The sequence below is a fragment of the Aedes albopictus genome, chromosome 3 (genome assembly GCF_035046485.1).
Source record: "Aedes albopictus strain Foshan chromosome 3, AalbF5, whole genome shotgun sequence".
Classification (NCBI taxonomy): domain Eukaryota; kingdom Metazoa; phylum Arthropoda; class Insecta; order Diptera; family Culicidae; genus Aedes; species Aedes albopictus.
The window spans coordinates 227,158,414-227,175,769 of NC_085138.1; the positions used below are offsets into that span (position 1 = coordinate 227,158,414).

Genomic DNA, 17,356 nt, shown 5'->3' on the forward strand with positions numbered 1-17,356 from the left:
CTTGACTTTCATCCAGGAACTCCTCCTGGGATTCCATAAGCGATTCCTGCTGCTTCTAATGTTTCAGGAATGTATCCTCCAGAAACTCTTATTGTGATAGCTGCAGGAATCCCTCTAGGGATTTCTCCTTGCATTCTTGCTGGGATTCTTTTAGGCAGTTTTCCTATGATAGAGAATAATCATGGTATTACACCTCTTGACCTTCTCAAATGAATTCCAGCTGAAGGAATCCCAATAGAAACCTCTAGAGGAATCCCTAAACGAATTTCTGGAATAGTTGGAATTTCCAGAGAAATCCTAGAATATATTGCTAGAGAAAATTTTGTAATTAATTAGAAGGCACAGAATGTTCCTAACTGACAAATTGAAAGATGAATTTGTGTAAAAAATCGCGTTCTGGTGGCATTCGAACCCACAACTCCGTATTCGCTAGACCGCATAGCCATTTCTTTGAGGTTTCCTTCGGCATGGTTGTTTTTTAATTGGAAATTACTGCGGTTGTGGAATTAAATCAGCAATTTCCTTGGATTTTTATCTATAATTTCAAAGGCTTTTAAAATTATTTTTGCAATTTATTTTTCAGTTATTTTGCAAATTCCTCAGGCTATTTTATTGTGATGACTTTTGTAATTCTTTATAATTTAATTTAATTTATATTTATTGCTTCCGATTTTATTTTTAATTTTTATTTACGTGTATTTTAATATTTGCTAATTCTACACTACATACTTGCTGAACTGGAAATTTAAAAATTCTCAACTGGGCTTGCTCAAAGAAAATTCTTATAAATTCATGAAAAACTTCCTGACAAATTCCCAAATAAATTGCCGGAAAAATTTCCATCAAAATTACCTTAGAATTTTCAAAGTAGTTGGCAAAAGAATTCATATAAGAATTACAAGAGGAATTCCTGAAGAAAATCTTAAGGCTTTTTATTTTAGGGTGTTGCTCAAATCCAATCTAAAAAAAAAATTGCCGAAATATATTTTATAAGAATTTCCACAAACATTCACAAAAAAAAATTCTAAAAAAAATCTCGAAGAATCTTCCAAAATCATCAAAGGAATTTCTGAAGAAAATTTTGTAAGAATTCCTAAAAATAATTGCCGTAGAATCACCGTGACAAAGATTTTTTTTTCAAGTAAATTGCCGAAGGAAATCGCTAAGACATTTGCCGAATCAATTTTCAAAGGAATTACCGAAGTAGTTCCCAAAGTAATAATCGAAGTTTCCAAAATTTCCCAAGGAATTGCTGATGATATTCTTAAATAAATTTTCAATGCAAGTAACATGGGAGTTGCCAAATGTATTCCGAAATCTGCTGCAGGAATTCCGAATTATTGAAGAAATCTAAAAGAAATTGTTTAAAGAATTTTCATGAAAATTATAGAAACGGTTTATAACAGAATTTGCGAACGAGATGAACTAGCCTAGGGCTAAAAATCTCGTTAATACAGATAAAAAAAAAGAATTTGCGAAGAAGTTTTCGAAGGAATTGGCGAAGCAATACCAAATAGCATACTTACATAATGAAAGTCCAAAAAATCTACGAAAATCCCAAAAAAAGTGAAATGACTGTTGAATAAAAAAAATTGTGAGGAAGTTCCCCGAGTCATTGTCGAATGCATTACCAAAAGCTTCACTAAATAAATTTCAAAATGAATTGCCTGAAGAGTAATTGAAGAATTTCAAAAAGTGAATACATATCAATAGACTTGCTGACATTAAAAAAAAACATGCTTGAAACACCACTAAAAATTGGCGAAGGATCTCCCGAGAAAACATTTTAGAAGGTTTGCCTATGAAATAAAAAAATCCTAATCCTAATGGAGTTGCCGATGCAATTTTCAAAGGATACGCGAAAGCTGTTTAGTATCGAATTCCAAACATATTACCAAATAAATGCTTAAAGAAATTGCTGAAATGGATCCAAAGATATTATCGAAAAAAAATGGCCAAATCCAAAGGAGTTACTGAAAAATTTCCAAAAAAAAAAAATGAAATAAATTGCAAAATAATTTCCAAATAAATTACCGGGAATATTCCCTGAGGAATAGCCGAAAAAATGTTTTGCCGAATACACAAATTTCTTGTATTATACGTACAAACCAGACTCAATACAATGCTGGTTACACGTAAGCCAAAATTTGCGGGCTAATTTTTCCAGCGACGCAGTATATCATTATACTAAGAAGTTGAGGGTGGATCGGCATTTCCTTTTACAAAAAAAACACAGCAAAACAACCTGGAAGCCACTGAAACTGGCACCCTCTAGGCACCCCCTAGGAAAAAATCCTAGATACGCCAATGTTTGAGTCTATGCACGTAGGCCTGTCCAGCTTTTCAAAAATGTTCTCTGATTCTCAAGTCCACCCCCATATTTTGATTGGCATCCTAAAAGAAGTAACTGGTCAAAATTTCAGCCAAATCCATTGAAATTAAGAGGTGCATCAAATCAATTTGGTGTTTTTCGACTATTATTGAACTTCAAAAAATCATAACTACTCTAAAACATGTCAAAACTTAATTCTTTTGGCAGAAATTGAAAGCTATACTTGTCTGCTACAACTTCTCCGAACAACGTGTGCCAATAAAATTGCAGGAAACATGTGTAATTATCACATTTGTAATCAGAAAAACCTTAAAAAGTTGATTTTTTGATAGATTTCGTTCTGGAACACCCTAATATACTTAATAAGTTGGATTTTTCAAAACGGCATCATATTTTCCAATGTTTTTTGGTTATTTGCTTCTTTGGCACCAATGCTGTAGGAGTTGAGCAAAAATTACTAAAATTCGTGAAAGTCAAATGTGGCCTAAAAACTAGCTTTTTGGAGGCAATCACGTTGTGGCGCGAAATTGTACTGAACGTAGTAGCTTTGCTTCCTAGTAGTTTGCCTTGGCTACCCCCTACCACGGGTGATAACAAACAAGCACGATGACAGGTGTTGGCTATCATATCAGTGCTGACGCGATGCCACTTTTTGCGCGCCAAAGCGTGATTGCACCCGGAAAGCTAGTTTTTAGGCCACATTTGGCTTTCGCGAATTTTAGTAATTTTTGATCAATACCTACAGCATTGGTGCCAAAGAAGCAAATAACCAAAAAACATTGGAGAATATGATGCCGTTTTGAAAAATCCAACTTATTACGTATATTAGGGTGTTCCTGAACAAAATCTATCAAAAAATCAACTTTTTAAGGTTTTTCTGATTACAAATGTGATAATTACACATATTTCCTGCAATTTTATTGGCACACGTTGTTCGGAGAAGTTGTAGCAGACAAGTATAGCTTTCAATTTCTGCCGAAAGAATTAAGTTTTGACATGTTTTAGAGTAGTTATGATTTTTTGAAGTTCAAAAATAGTCGAAAAACACAAAATTGATTTGATGCACCTCTTAATTTCAATGGATTTGGCTGAAATTTTGACCAGTTACTTCTTTTAGGGTGCCAATCAAAATATGGGGGTGGACTTGAGAATCAGAGAACATTTTTGAAAAGCTGGACAGGCCTGCACAGTGGTGCGAGGGCGGTCGAAACCTAAAAAATGAAAATGCTTTTCACGTAGATATAATATTTTTGTCAGATTCCTAAATATTTCAACTATAGAAATCCAAAATTTCAGATCGATTCATTGCAATTTCAAATTTTGGCTGCCTCTTGAACGGACTGTGGTTTATGGCCTTCATACAAAATCTATAATGTTTATTCACAGCTAATGCCAGTATCCCGTGCTTTAATAAACGCATGAACTATAATAGTTGCTTTGAAGGCTTTGTTCGTAGATATGTGAAGATCATCTGTATGGCTGCCTAAACATGAGTTATCCTTCGATATTCTTGAAAATTACCCATTTTTGAGTCAAAATTGATCTAAAACTATAGTAGGACGTGCGCGCCCGCGATGTGGTTGTGCGATTTTGTAAGCCTAAGACCAGTGCTTTCGATTGGTGTATGATTTATTTTGTGAAAACTTGCGATAGATTTCATGATTTTCATGTGTTTTTGAGGGTTTTGGGTAAGAGGTTTTGGCTGGCTCTTGTTCAGCAACGCACCACTGTGCTATGTGAGTATAATCCTTATTCGTATACGAATTATATTATATTATAATACAGCAAAAGATTACCTTTACGCTTAAGGTACACCGGGGCAGACGGGTGGGGCAAGATGAAAACGAAGTTTTGAAATAGAATTCAATATAATTTGGAAAATTTTCCTTAGCCAAAAGATTGATCCATTCACGAACTATGTGTTATGACATTTAAATTGTTTATCTTGATTAGATAAAATCATGTTGATCCACTGTTTCATCTTACTCCACCTGTTTCAACTTGCCCCGGTGTACCTTAGATTCGACAAAAATTGAAAAATGGTCCATATTCGACCGAGTTCTTGGGGATCCAAAATCATAGTTTCCTAAACCGTGGGTCGCGATCCTCCACGGAAGTCCCCACGGGCAGTCTCACTTTGTGGCCACTTTTGTTAACGTCATTTTAAACTAAGGTAACCTATTTTGTTGCTATTATAGTACATAGCACAAAATATCACAGAGTTAGTATTTGATAATATCGAAAAATTGCAATGTTTTGTTCGGTTTCATAAAAAAGCGAAGTTAAATCATCTAACTCATAATTGAACAAATAGTTACTCTTCTACAGTGACTTGCCATAAGTTTTCCAGACGTATCCGCGATATTTTTTTTTTTTGAAAATCGCTTTGTAAGTATAAGTATAAGCTTACATGATTTTATGATAAAACTTACAAGATTTTATGATAAAACTTTTTTATCGTAGTGATAGTATATCTACTTAGGGTCGATTTCTTCACCCTGGCTTAAGCGTTAAACCAAGTTTAACTATATGGGTAAGCCTGGCTTACCGGTTAAGCCGAGGTGAAGAAATCAGCCCTTAGTACTGTTTTATGATCACTTACATATATACTGAAACAAAAACGAGGGTAAACACCCCTCAAATGTCATTTTTGGCTGTACATTTGTTAATTCGAGGTAAATGAATAATTGGTTTTCAATATTACATATTTTATTTTGCAATTGAGGTCATCGTGAGTACCCCAAGGCATTTAGTTTATAACCTGTTAGCAAGATAATTAACCTTAAAAGTTTTACTTAAGGCGAAACTGGAAGCATTTCCTCATTTTTTTGGTTTTTGATTTTTCATTAAATAACGAAGCAATATTTTCAAAATCGGTTTTCGTACACATGTAGAGTATGGATCAAGGTATCTTCTGATTATTTTTTGTGGTGGAAAATGTTTTCCATTTTTTTTGTGGATTTGTATTCAGAAATGGTCCGCAAAAACGAAAAATATTTTCCACCACAAAAAAATTCAGGAGATACCTTGATCCATACTCCATCCACCCATGCTTCCAGTTTCGCCTTAATTCCAAAAAGCTAGACTTTACAAATACTAGTCCTCCTCCTCTCCTCTTCTTGGCGTAACTGCCAATGACTATTTTGCATGTGTATATCGTGTGGCAGGCACGAAGATACTCTATGCCCAAGGAAGTCAAGGAAATTTCCTTTACGAAAAGATCCTGGACCGACCGGGAATCGAACTCGTCACCCTCAGCATGGTCATGCTGAATACCCGTGCGTTTACCGCCTCGGCTATATGGGCCCTACAAATACTAGTGTGAGGGAGAAATGGACAAATTGGAGTGAAATTTGCGAAAAAGTTACTCGTCCTCTCGGTGAGACTCGAACTCACGACTTCTACTCACAAGACAGGTGCGATGCCAACTACACCACGAGATGATCCGAAGATGTTGTGACCCACCTGAATTCAAGTTCAGCTCGAAATTCTGAGGTTATCTTTTCCACAGACCACACTTCTTTCGGATGAATTAGATGTCCATCCACACAATGCATCTATTGTATATGTAAAGCCAAGGCCAGAGCGCATTGTTTTAGTGTGTTGGAAGACCACACAACTCTCATCGATAACTGTACCAAAGAGATCGCGTGATTAGCGGAAAGCTTCCAAAAAAGCTTATTGCCGTCTTCATTGATAACATTGATAACAAAAGTAATTTCGGCAAGTATTCTTATAATTATATTTTCTTCAACTTTGCTGACGTCATAAACACTATCATTACATAGAAATACAATCTCACTTCTAGGTCATTTCATTTTTCATTTTTTTCATTTATTTAGTTTACATCAAAGTCATGATAATACTGAATCAACAATTTGCCGCCATAATACTCGATTTGCAGCTGCAGCTCTCCATCCTCGGTCACGCCCAACACTCGCCAGATCACGCTCCACCTGGTCCGCCCATCGTGCTCTCTGCGCTCCACGCCTTCTTGTACCAACCGGATGGTTAGCAAACACCAACTTTGCAGGGTTGCTGTCCGGCATTCTTGCAACATGCCCTGCCCACCGTATCCTTCCAGCTTTGGCTACTTTCTGGATACTGTGTTCGCCGTAAAGTGCAGCGAGCTCGTGGTTCATCCTTCTCCGCCACACACCGTTCTCCTGCACACCGCCGAAGATCGTCCTTAGCACCCGTCGCTCGAAAACTCCGAGTGCTTGCAGGTCCTCCTCGAGCATCGTCCATGTCTCGTGTCCGTAGAGAACCACCGGTCTTATTAACGTCTTGTACATGGTACATTTGGTGCGGGGGTGAATCTTTTTTGACCGCAGTTTATTCTGGAGCCCATAGTAGGCACGACTTCCACTGATGATGCGCCTTCGTATTTCACGGCTCACGTTATTGTCAGCCGTTAGCAAGGAACCGAGGTAGACGAATTCTTCCACCACCTCGAAAGTATCCCCGTCTATCGTAACATTGCTGCCAAGGCTTGTCCTGTCTCGCTCAGTCCCACCTACCAGCATGTACTTTGTCTTAGCCGCATTCACCACCAGTCCGACCTTTGCTGCTTCACGTTTGGCGGGTTTCAGGCGGGTGTACTGTTCTGCCACCGTTCCAAATATTCTGGCAATAATATCCATGTCATCCGCAAAACAGACAAATTGGCTGGATTTCGTGAAGATCGTACCCCGGCTGTTGAGCCCGGCTCGTCGCATAACACCTTCCAGGGCGATGTTGAATAGTAGGCAGGAAAGTCCATCACCTTGTCGTAGTCCCCGTCGAGATTCAAATGAACTGGATAGCTCACCCGAAATCCTTACGCTGTTCTGCACACCGTCCATCGTTGCTCTTATCTAGGTGGATTATTCATATTAGTGACACTTAGAAAAGGGCTCTGATATGCCAAATAACTTCTTCGAACGCACTATTGCATGAGCATTGGTGACCGCACACTTCGTAGTTGCTACTCCGTGATTGACTAGAGCTAGCCGATTTTCTAGATTAAAATGGTCTTCTACAAAGTTGTTCCTAAAAATAAGGCCCTCTTTTCAATATAGCGTTTAAACTGTTTTGACCAAATTTGGAGCATTTTCCCATACTTTTCATAGGATGACGCTAGAACAAATTGTTTTATTGCTTCATCTTTTTTGTTTCAAATTTCTCGTCAAAGCCGCCTAAGAACCACTTGAAGAGCTTTCAAAAATGCGCATTTTCGTGCGCTAAGAATGTTGCTACGTCATTCCGTCTTTTGAACGATTTTTGATGATTTTCTAGAAAAAATAAACACTATCCAAGTATTTTTTACTTGAGTTACAAAAATAACACCCCTCTAATATTTTGATATGTTTTATAATAACATTTCTTCTTTTGAATGCGGGCAAAATATATTTTTTATGTTTACCCCAACCCGTCATAAACCCTTTTTAAAAGACTATGATTTTTTAAGAATAACGCCTGTAACTTTTGAACCAAAAGAGATAACGACCATCTCAGCGCACGAAACGACGCGTCTTCAAATGCTCTACAAGTGTTTTGTTCTTTGATGAAAAATCGAAACTGAAAAAGTTAACGCCAGAAAACCAGATTTTCTTGAACCACCCTAACCTTATTCAGAAAAATACCTCTAGACCGGTCAATTTTAAAGCTACATAAAAAGTGTCTTCAACAAACTTGCTCAAAATTGATAGATCTACAACTTTCTCGAGGCATGTATACAATTATTCTTGCAATTTCTTTGAAAATATGGACCACCCTAATTTTCATGCACATTTTAAAGAGGGCCTTATTATTAGGGACAACTTTGTAGAAGACCATATTTGCCTAAAAACTCATTTGAAGGCGTTGAATGCATCTTTCCTCGTAAATCTGGTTCGTGGACCACTGTGCAGTGTGCACCCCAGTGAATTTCACTTTGAACGCTGCGTGCGGCACTGCGATGTGGTTTCGGCCAAGCGTGGTGATGTATTCTGGAAAGTTCATGAACCCTTATGTGGCCGACAGGGTACCCGGGTTCCCAGCGCCCATTTAAAAATCACAATGTAGAAAAAAGCAAAAAGTTTTTCGGACACATCACGGTTAACTATTTACTTTACACAAAAACTTACCATTTACAACTATTTACCTACTAACTCACAGTACTGCGCGTGGTCCACAAAAATAGTGAATAAAGCTTTCCCTGGACTGATCATACAGGGGATGGCCAAAATGTTTGGAATAGGCAACTTTTTTTCTCCCACAAAAAAAATCAACATGCTGTAACTTTTCATAGAGTGCATCAAAAAATCTCAAATTTTGACTGTTTGTCAACCTATTATATGTGCATCATTGGGACAAATTTGGGCTCGATCTTCCTTCAATCTAAATAGGCTCTAATATATCTGATTATAGTTAACTTGAGAACAGAAGTGGAAAATCTTTGGATATTAACACTAAAATTTATTGACGTTGATGTTAAAAAAGTACATTTTTTCGAGAAAAATAAAAATAAGTGTCAATCCAAGATAACTTTTTTTAACGTTTAAGAAATACCTATGTTTTAATAGTTTGTGAAGCATTTACATATTGTTAGTGTACGTTCAAAATTTCATTCAATTCGGTTCACTGGTTTTCGAGATATGACAGCTCAAAAATGAGTTGTCTAAAAAATAGTGTTTTACTCAAACGGTTCTCACTTTGCGAAACATTAATCAACCGAGCCCAAATTTTTACCAATGATGCACATATAATAGGTTGACAAACAGTCAAAATTTGAGATTTTTTGATTTACTCTATGAAAAGTTATGGCATGTTGAACATTCTGGTGAGAGAAAAAAAAAGTTGCCTATCCCAAACATTTTGGCCACCCCCTGTAATTGGATGAGGCTGGGTGAGTAGAGCATGAACTATGTTAGTAGTGCTTCAACTGATCACTAGTTCACTAGTTGGAGTTCTTGGATGTCCTAAAATCAATATGATCCCATGCTTCCCTTCTACCTCCAATATAAACTCGCCTTACACAGCCCAATCTTCCTTAAAATACACTGAAGGTTCTCCAACTGCTCTGAATACAATAATTTTATTCACATGATGTTACCTTAATAAATTACATCTTTGATAATTTTCAACTGAGTAGTCTTAGTCGTCAAAACGTTGAGTAAATAGCCTAAAAATCGTTTAATTTAATAAATACTGTGTAGCCGAACATCATTTGAATTAACCATACAACAGCCGTTCGATCACCAATTTAAATAGAATGTATTTTTATGGATTCTACCCTAATAGAGACTCCATTTTAAACACAATATTCATATAGGAGTTGTGTGCTAGTAGTGGACCTTGCAGTAGTAGTGCTCAAATCAACTGTTTCAGGCAACTTCCACCGAGGGAACATCAATTACAACGCTACACAGCAATTCCCGGCAAACGAATTGCCCAGTGGCCACAAAAATCGGTTATTTTAACAAGGTATAAAACTAGATAGAATGTAAACACTCAAAAGGATCCACTATACGCACACTCAGGAGGGTCCACTATAGCCTCTATAGGAAATCAAATGGGGGGTCCACTATAGGCGCCAAAATATTTGTAAATAATCCTATAGTGGACCCCGGTGGGATCCATTATAGACAACGTCGATGCATACTTTCAAATGCGTGTTTAACTGGAATAATTAATTAATGTTGTATGTTTGATGGTCTTAGCACAAAAAGGGAACATGAAACTTGTTATGAAATTTCACTTTGGGACAATTCATTGAGGTAACATTGCTAAAAAGCCGCAGAAGTAAATTTCGATGACTTAGGGGGTCCACTACTAGCACCCAAACCCTAAGCCACTTTAATGTTCATTTCAGGATCATCAACAATAATTTGTTTTCCGCAAATATTCATTCAATCTTTTGTAATGTCTATTTTTTAGAGCCAATTTGCCCGGGGCAAAAAACCACACAAGCTGTCCACATCTAGGTCGAAATTTGAACGGTTAAGATTTTTTCCCAACGAATTAGTCTTATTAAATGTAGGTTCATAAAACCTTTTCGAATGCAAGTAACCGTTCTACACGGCCATCGAACTCCACTTAATAGGTTTTCATGGTGCAAATGGACTAGATCAGTATCCAGGATGCTCGGCGAAACTCCTCTCGGATAGATTTACAGTTGATCGCCGATGACAGGTTCTCACAGCAACCTGACTAACCACTTCTTGCGCACTATAAGCTTGCGGTCACGACATCCAGCACGCAATATTCACCAGCAATCCCGATACGTTCGGTGAGGCAACGAAGAAGGTTCACGAGATTGGGTTCTATATTGAGGCTTGCATCTTCATCATCATGACATTAATAATTACTGCAATTATCGATACCGGACCAACGACGCCGCATACGCATTTGATGCGAAACGATGATACCACACGGATAACTGCCTCCATTAAAGCATTGCCTGTAGTTTGAGTCCATTTAGTCCTTGTTTTCATTTAACCGTTGTGCCGTAATAACTTTTGCTTCCAGATTGAGTGAATCCTTTATCGTTTAAAAGTATAAATGGTTTAAAGGCCCAATTATCGTTAATAACCGAGTATTCTTAAAACTATTTGACCGTCTGAATTCCACTTCAACACTCACTTCAAATGCCACATTTTGCTCGCTCGTCTCAAGATTCCGGTTCCAGTAAATCTCTTCAGAATTGCGCAGCGTGAGCTTGCTCGTAATCGGTTCACTTTTCAACTGTTCTCCTTCTAGTCACTTGAAAGCTTCTTGTTTTTTTTTATCACCGCGCGAAGATCCACTCTAATAGCCCGAACGGTGTCCATCGATCTTTCCTCACTGACTGTCGAGCCCGGGCCAGTCGAGCCAGAGGCGCAGGTACTTGTCTCGATTTGCTTAATTTCAATGCCACGCGTACGTGTTACCGCCACGATACACAAAACCGTAATGAATTAAGGCTCTTCTCAACATTTTAGTTTTATATAGTTACACATATCGATTCTGCAATGTCTTGTTCTTTCGCAGCATAATGATGAAGATGGTTCTTTTTTCTTTGGCCTGCTGTTGGTCAGTGCGAGCCAGCTCCAGAAGAGGCACGTTGATAATGACTGTTGTCGTCGTTGTTGTTGTTGCTGTTCTTAGTGCTATTGCCAGGGCATAAGTATGCCTTCACTCTGATGGTTAGCGCACCGGAATGAGTTCCTATGGATGGGCTCGGAATAAACGGGAAGAAAAGCAGAGGACTTGATAAAGTCCAGGTAGGCCTACGCGCGTTTAGCGACCGGCGTTCAAAAGTAATACGCGCGAAAGAGCTCCAAAACACAAACTGCGGGGCTGTTGGAGAGGCTCACGCGAGGTAGCCTCCGAATCTGAAACAATCATCCCAACTACACAGACCAACGATAGTCGCGTATACAGCAGTTCCTCCAAATGATCGGTAACTAATGAGTTAAAGTGAGCAAGTTATTTTTTATTTAGGAAATTCATTCTAATTTAATCAAAGGTTGACCTTTTTTGTTTGCTACATTCCCTCCCGATCAATTGTTCAGGGTCGATAATAAAACCAAGGAATAACGTAGCCATGAATTAACTCGAGGGGGGTTTTCAGTGGTTGAACCGGATCATCAGAACATCATGCAACAAGCCCTCAAACATTTTCCCCAGATAGTTCAGAATCGATGTTGGTCGGTAATTCTCCACGTCATGTGTGTTCACCGGCTCAAGGACAGGGGAAACAGAGGCGAGCTCCCAGGCTTCAGTAAACACTACTTTCATAAACGAGCTGATGAAGATTGGAGGAATGGGATCAGGTTCGGGATCTTTGGATGCATTCACTTTGATGAAAGCAGCACTGATATCAGTGTAATTGAAATACTCAAAAACCTGTTCAACTTATTTTTTTTTGGAGCACTATTTCATAATTATCACATGATTATGCATAAAAAATATGATTGTTGATTTATTGTTGGTAGTTTCCTTTTATTTTGTAAACTATTTAAACTGATTTGTTGGTAGTACAATAGTTTTCATGTTATACCATTTATACCATAACCACATAATTCGGCGAACTACCGTACCCATCTACACCTCATAGGAGCCAAACAACGATTCGCAAAACATGACAATGATGGTCGTGGATGAGCACGATGACGTTTCGATGGCCACCGTCTGCCGAGAATTCTGGGTATGCTGTCTGCATCTGCTAGGTATGTTGTGTAGATAATCAAAGCTGGGGAAGATATTGATCTCATTCTAGTCGATAGGGTTATTATACCCGAGGAAATTGGGTGCTATAAATCAAACATGAACTGCGAGTTATGGGCTTTAGCTGCGAGCATCTTGTATTTCCTAAAAAAAAAAAAGACAACCGTTAGATGGTATAAAAATATATGGGTTGGTAAAATTTCGTATCATGTATTTCAAATCTTCTTTCAAACCGAAAAGGGTTATTTTCATCGATTTATCTAATTCTTCAGATTCTACATCAGGGAGGCTATAGGCGAAAAAGTACGCATACCGTATATATATATTTTTCGACAGGTTGAATTTTGTTAGTGTGGGCCCATATAGCCGAGGCGGTAAACGCACGGGTATTCAGCATGACCATGCTGAGGGTGACGGGTTCGATTCCCGGTCGGTCCAGGATCTTTTCGTAAAGGAAATTTCCTTGACTTCCTTGGGCATAGAGTATCTTCGTGCCTGCCACGATATACGCATGCAAAATGGTCATTGGCAGAGGAAGCTCTCAGTTAATAACTGTGGAAGTGCTCATAGAACACTAAGCTGAGAAGCAGGCTTTGTCCCAATGAGGACGTTACGCCAAGAAGAGAGAGAGAGAGAATTTTGTTTGGAAAACTTTTATTTTACCATTTGCTCTATAGTTGCACAAGCATACAGACTAAGTAATTTCAAATCATGAAACAACGCAATGGACTCCCTACTTTAAGGTGTGTTTGACGCATGAAATTTTGTTACTACATATTCCTCATAAAAAATAACTAACTAGCTGTACCGGCAAACGCCGTACTGCCTGCCTACTGTGTTTTTGACGTCCAAGTCCATAAAAAGTGCCACTCAAAATGCAATTTCAGATTTTCCCGTATTTATTGCCTTCCCGGACACTTTTTGCAATTATTTTTTCGCACGAACACGTTGGAACCCTGCCCGAATGCAACAGTGAAAGAATGAAGTATATCCGACATACAAACACCATTCCATTTTTATTTATATAGATTGAGATCCTTCGAACTTTGAAAATAGTTTTTGTTCTTGATAACATGCTGGGACGGGACGTGACAGCTCATTGGTACAAGCCCTCTTATTCTTTTTGTTACTGTTCATACGGGGGTTGCTCTAGTGTTGCCAATGCTTTTCATATGCAAATCAATCAAAACTTGTTGACTAGTTTTATTTAGCATTCTACTTCAAAGAATGAGTTCGAAAACAATATGATCTTCCTCGTTTGGATCTCACACACAGACTTCCATCCCTTGCCGGCAAACCTTCGGATTCTTCGAAAATTAGTAAAAATGAAGCCCAGAATGATACACATCACTGCGCCCATAATGTATCGTTTTGCACTTCATTTCACCATGTCAAGTTCTGGATAAAAACAGCACAGAAAGTGAGAAAAACGATTAATGTTGTTAGTTAATAATAATCAATCATACGAGGTTTAAAAACCCGTGACTACTAGCAACACGGCTAACTCAACAACAGAGTGCCCTCTTGTAAACGAACGTAACGCGGCGCAACGCTGCTTATGTCAAATCGACCAATCAGAAGTGGTCTTTTTTGACAGGCAAATGGTTTCGTATTTGCACTAGCACCTGACGGGTCCCGTCCCAGATAACATGATACTCTTCTTAAGGGTGCAGCCAGAGTAGACGCGTCGAACGATGCGACGCGGTGCGGCGCGATTTCGACACGATTTCCAACGCGACTTGATAGCCACAGTGAACGCGATGCAACGCGTCTGTGCGAAAAATGTTTTAATTTAGTTTCCATCACATTTTCAATATTGAATGATTTTCGGTACGGGACATATAGTGAAATGCTTTCCGATAGTTTTGTGATGAAAATCAATCACAACAAACACGTAAAGCAAACAAAACAGCGTTTAATATTTGTGTCGATTCGAATTAAAAAAAAGGTTTTAATTTTCATTCACTATAACACAGTAAAATAATTCAGCTGTGTAATCTCTGAACGGCAGGGGTTTTCGCTCAGTATATGGCGCACCACTTTGATGTTTGGCGGAGCGATATTTGCAAATTTGTTGCATTTACCGGACTTTCAGTTGAAAAACGTTAAATTAAGGACAAACATCTTGAAATCCCGCTTCAACTGTGCATCAGAACTTCAGACGCACAAATCTCAAGAAGCAAGCTTCAAACAATAGTGCATTTCATTATTCTGTTCTTGCTCACTTGTAATAAGATTAAAATAATAAGCTTAGGTGCGCTGGTTATGTTTACGAGGAGATTTGTGCGCTCAAAATCGTCAGTAGGTGTCAAAGTCGGCCATTGTGGCGGCCATTTTGGGATTCTAACAAGTCTGTCCTTAAACCGTTTGCACCGACCGGACATCTACTGACTTTTAAATGCCTGAGTTCTTTCCCCATATGTTTTGCATAAGTTCTTTCCCCACATGTTTTGCATAACATTTTTAGTATTGTAGTATTTCCTTTCTGTCATAGATTAAATACCAAACGATTTTCAGAACCTGTCATTCAGTTACAAGTATGTCCAGTCAACACACGATCGCATATGATGTTGAATAGGATGCAAAAGTGGTGGTGGTTACATGGAAGCATGTACGCATATGGCCTTCACTTTTGCATCCTATGCAACATCATATAGGACTTTGTGTTGGCTTAGTGGTATGTTTCGTAAAAATATAAACAAACTTTTTTATTAGAAATTCACTGATCTTTAACATTAGAGCTTGAGCTCAAACGACTCTTTTTCTTTTAATGAGTTTTATATCTTTGAGAATTACAGAATAATACATTAGAAATAGTGCTGAAGATGCACAGTGGACTCTTCTTCGCTCATCGGATTTGCGTCTCTGGAGTATGTGTGTAAATTTAAAAGTGGCTTCTATGACTATTTAGCCTAATAAAATAAGTTTGTTTTATAAGTATGTAATGTACAAAATAGTTTCCTATTGCCTTGTAACAATTTTCTAAAAGTTGATCAAGTTTTTTTTCTGAATTTAGATCTATGTTAATCTTTATGTAAAAGTTTAAAGCTTTTAATATGTTTATGAAACAGAATATTACTATTATGCAGCACAATTTGTTCTGCATATGTTTGATTATTTTTTCCACTTTACATGTATCTGGAATATGAAATAATAAACTTGATATTTATTCATGTTAATTATTACCAGGGATGGGATCATTCATAAGTAAAGAGTTACAAACAATGTATGGATGAATTTGACCTTGTAGTTTTATCTGAAAGCTTTCCGAATAACATTAGGGTCGCACACGCATACCAAAGTCGTGAGCGAGTTGTGAAGGTAACTCTCCACGCCGTGAATGTGAATTAATAAATGCGGTAAAAAATCATTACTGAATGTGATCTGATCATTCCTATAGGTGATCGGTGCTATGATGTGTTTGTGCATTGAAAAATCCCACGGTGCCCATACAGACCGCTATTATAAAACAAAAATGTCTATCAAAACGAAGTTCAGGGCTCGAATCATGTGGCTATTCTGCACCTCTGGGCGCCGTCCACAAATAACGTAACGCACGAGGGCCCTTTCACAACCCATACAAAAAATGGATTTTCAATCAAACAAGAATGTTTGGTTTCCGAGATATCTTTCGAAGAGTGCCTACAAGTACTTCAAGTACAAGTACAAGTACCTCCAAGATTCTTCAGGAAACCTTCAGAAATTCCTCAAGAAAATACTCCTGAGACAGCTCCAGGCATTCCTCCGAGGAACTGCTCCGAGACTTCTCCAGAAATTTCTCCAAAAATTCCTCCAAGCTTTTTTTCAATAATAATTTAAATGACCTAGATCACCAAGTGAACGTTCCTAAGTTATCAGAATTGCACTCCGAGGCTCTAAGAGTAGCGCAGATTATATTCCACGAGCATTCGCTACAATAAATATATCACGAGATTTACGGATATTGCGACACATTATTCAAAATATATTGGGTCCATTTGAATACCAGTGGACACCCAAATAGCAACACAGAGATACTCGCAATATTATGAGGTGCAACAGACACAATCGTGGAAGAATTATGCCGATAGAGTGAACAGAAACAAGAGTAGAGCCTGTAGACCTCGAAGGTCCTAATTCCAACATAGTTTGGAAAGCCTTGAATACCCCATGAATGTACCAAAAGCATTATAGTTGTGCACTGAACTGAAGCTCCATCAGCAGTATAGACTACATTCCACGAATATTTTTTACAATTAAAACTTGATGTATGTAGATATCGTAACCCAAACTTCAAAGTGTTTTGGAGAATATTTGTATTTCACGGAATGCCCAACTACCACAATATCGATGTTGCTCGTAGCACTGCGAGGTCTAATGGCCATCAACGTGACTAAATTTCATGAACCGAATGAACACAAATGATGGTAGATCTTGTAGATCTTAAGAAAATAAATTCCAAAGTAGTTTGGATGACCTAGATCACCTAATTAATTTACCATAAATATTCTAGGAGTGCGTTGAGGCTTTCTGAGTACCGAAGACTATGTTCTGTGGTGTGGAGCGGACATGGTGTGATGGTTAGAACACTTGACTATCACGCCGAGGACCTGGGATCGAATCCCACTCCCGACAAATTCACAAAGTGTGAGTTCTTCCTTCGGAAGGGAAGTAAAGCGTGGGTCCCGAGATGAACTAGCCTAGGGCTAAAAATCTCGTTAAAACACATTAAAAAAAAATGTTCTGTGATGATTCATTGTGTATAAAATTTGGTATAGGATGTAAGATTTGTGACACAAACTTCGGAGTACTTTGGAGGTCTTAGAATACCTCTGGGATCAAAACTTCAACAGACTATGATGGGCAATAATACAT

At 38.1% G+C, this 17,356-nt stretch overlaps 1 protein-coding gene across 1 annotated transcript in view; it reads right to left on the bottom strand.

The window, feature by feature from the left end:
- The window catches only part of LOC109397787 (uncharacterized), a 22,761-nt gene extending 11,019 nt beyond the window's left edge, over positions 1–11,742 (bottom strand). The window contains exon 1 of the mRNA XM_019704664.3: positions 10,937–11,742. Coding sequence (XP_019560209.3) covers positions 10,937–10,950 — 14 coding nt within the window. The 5' untranslated portion in view covers positions 10,951–11,742. The remainder of the gene's footprint in view (positions 1–10,936) is intronic.
- Positions 11,743–17,356: the final 5,614 nt, after the last annotated feature.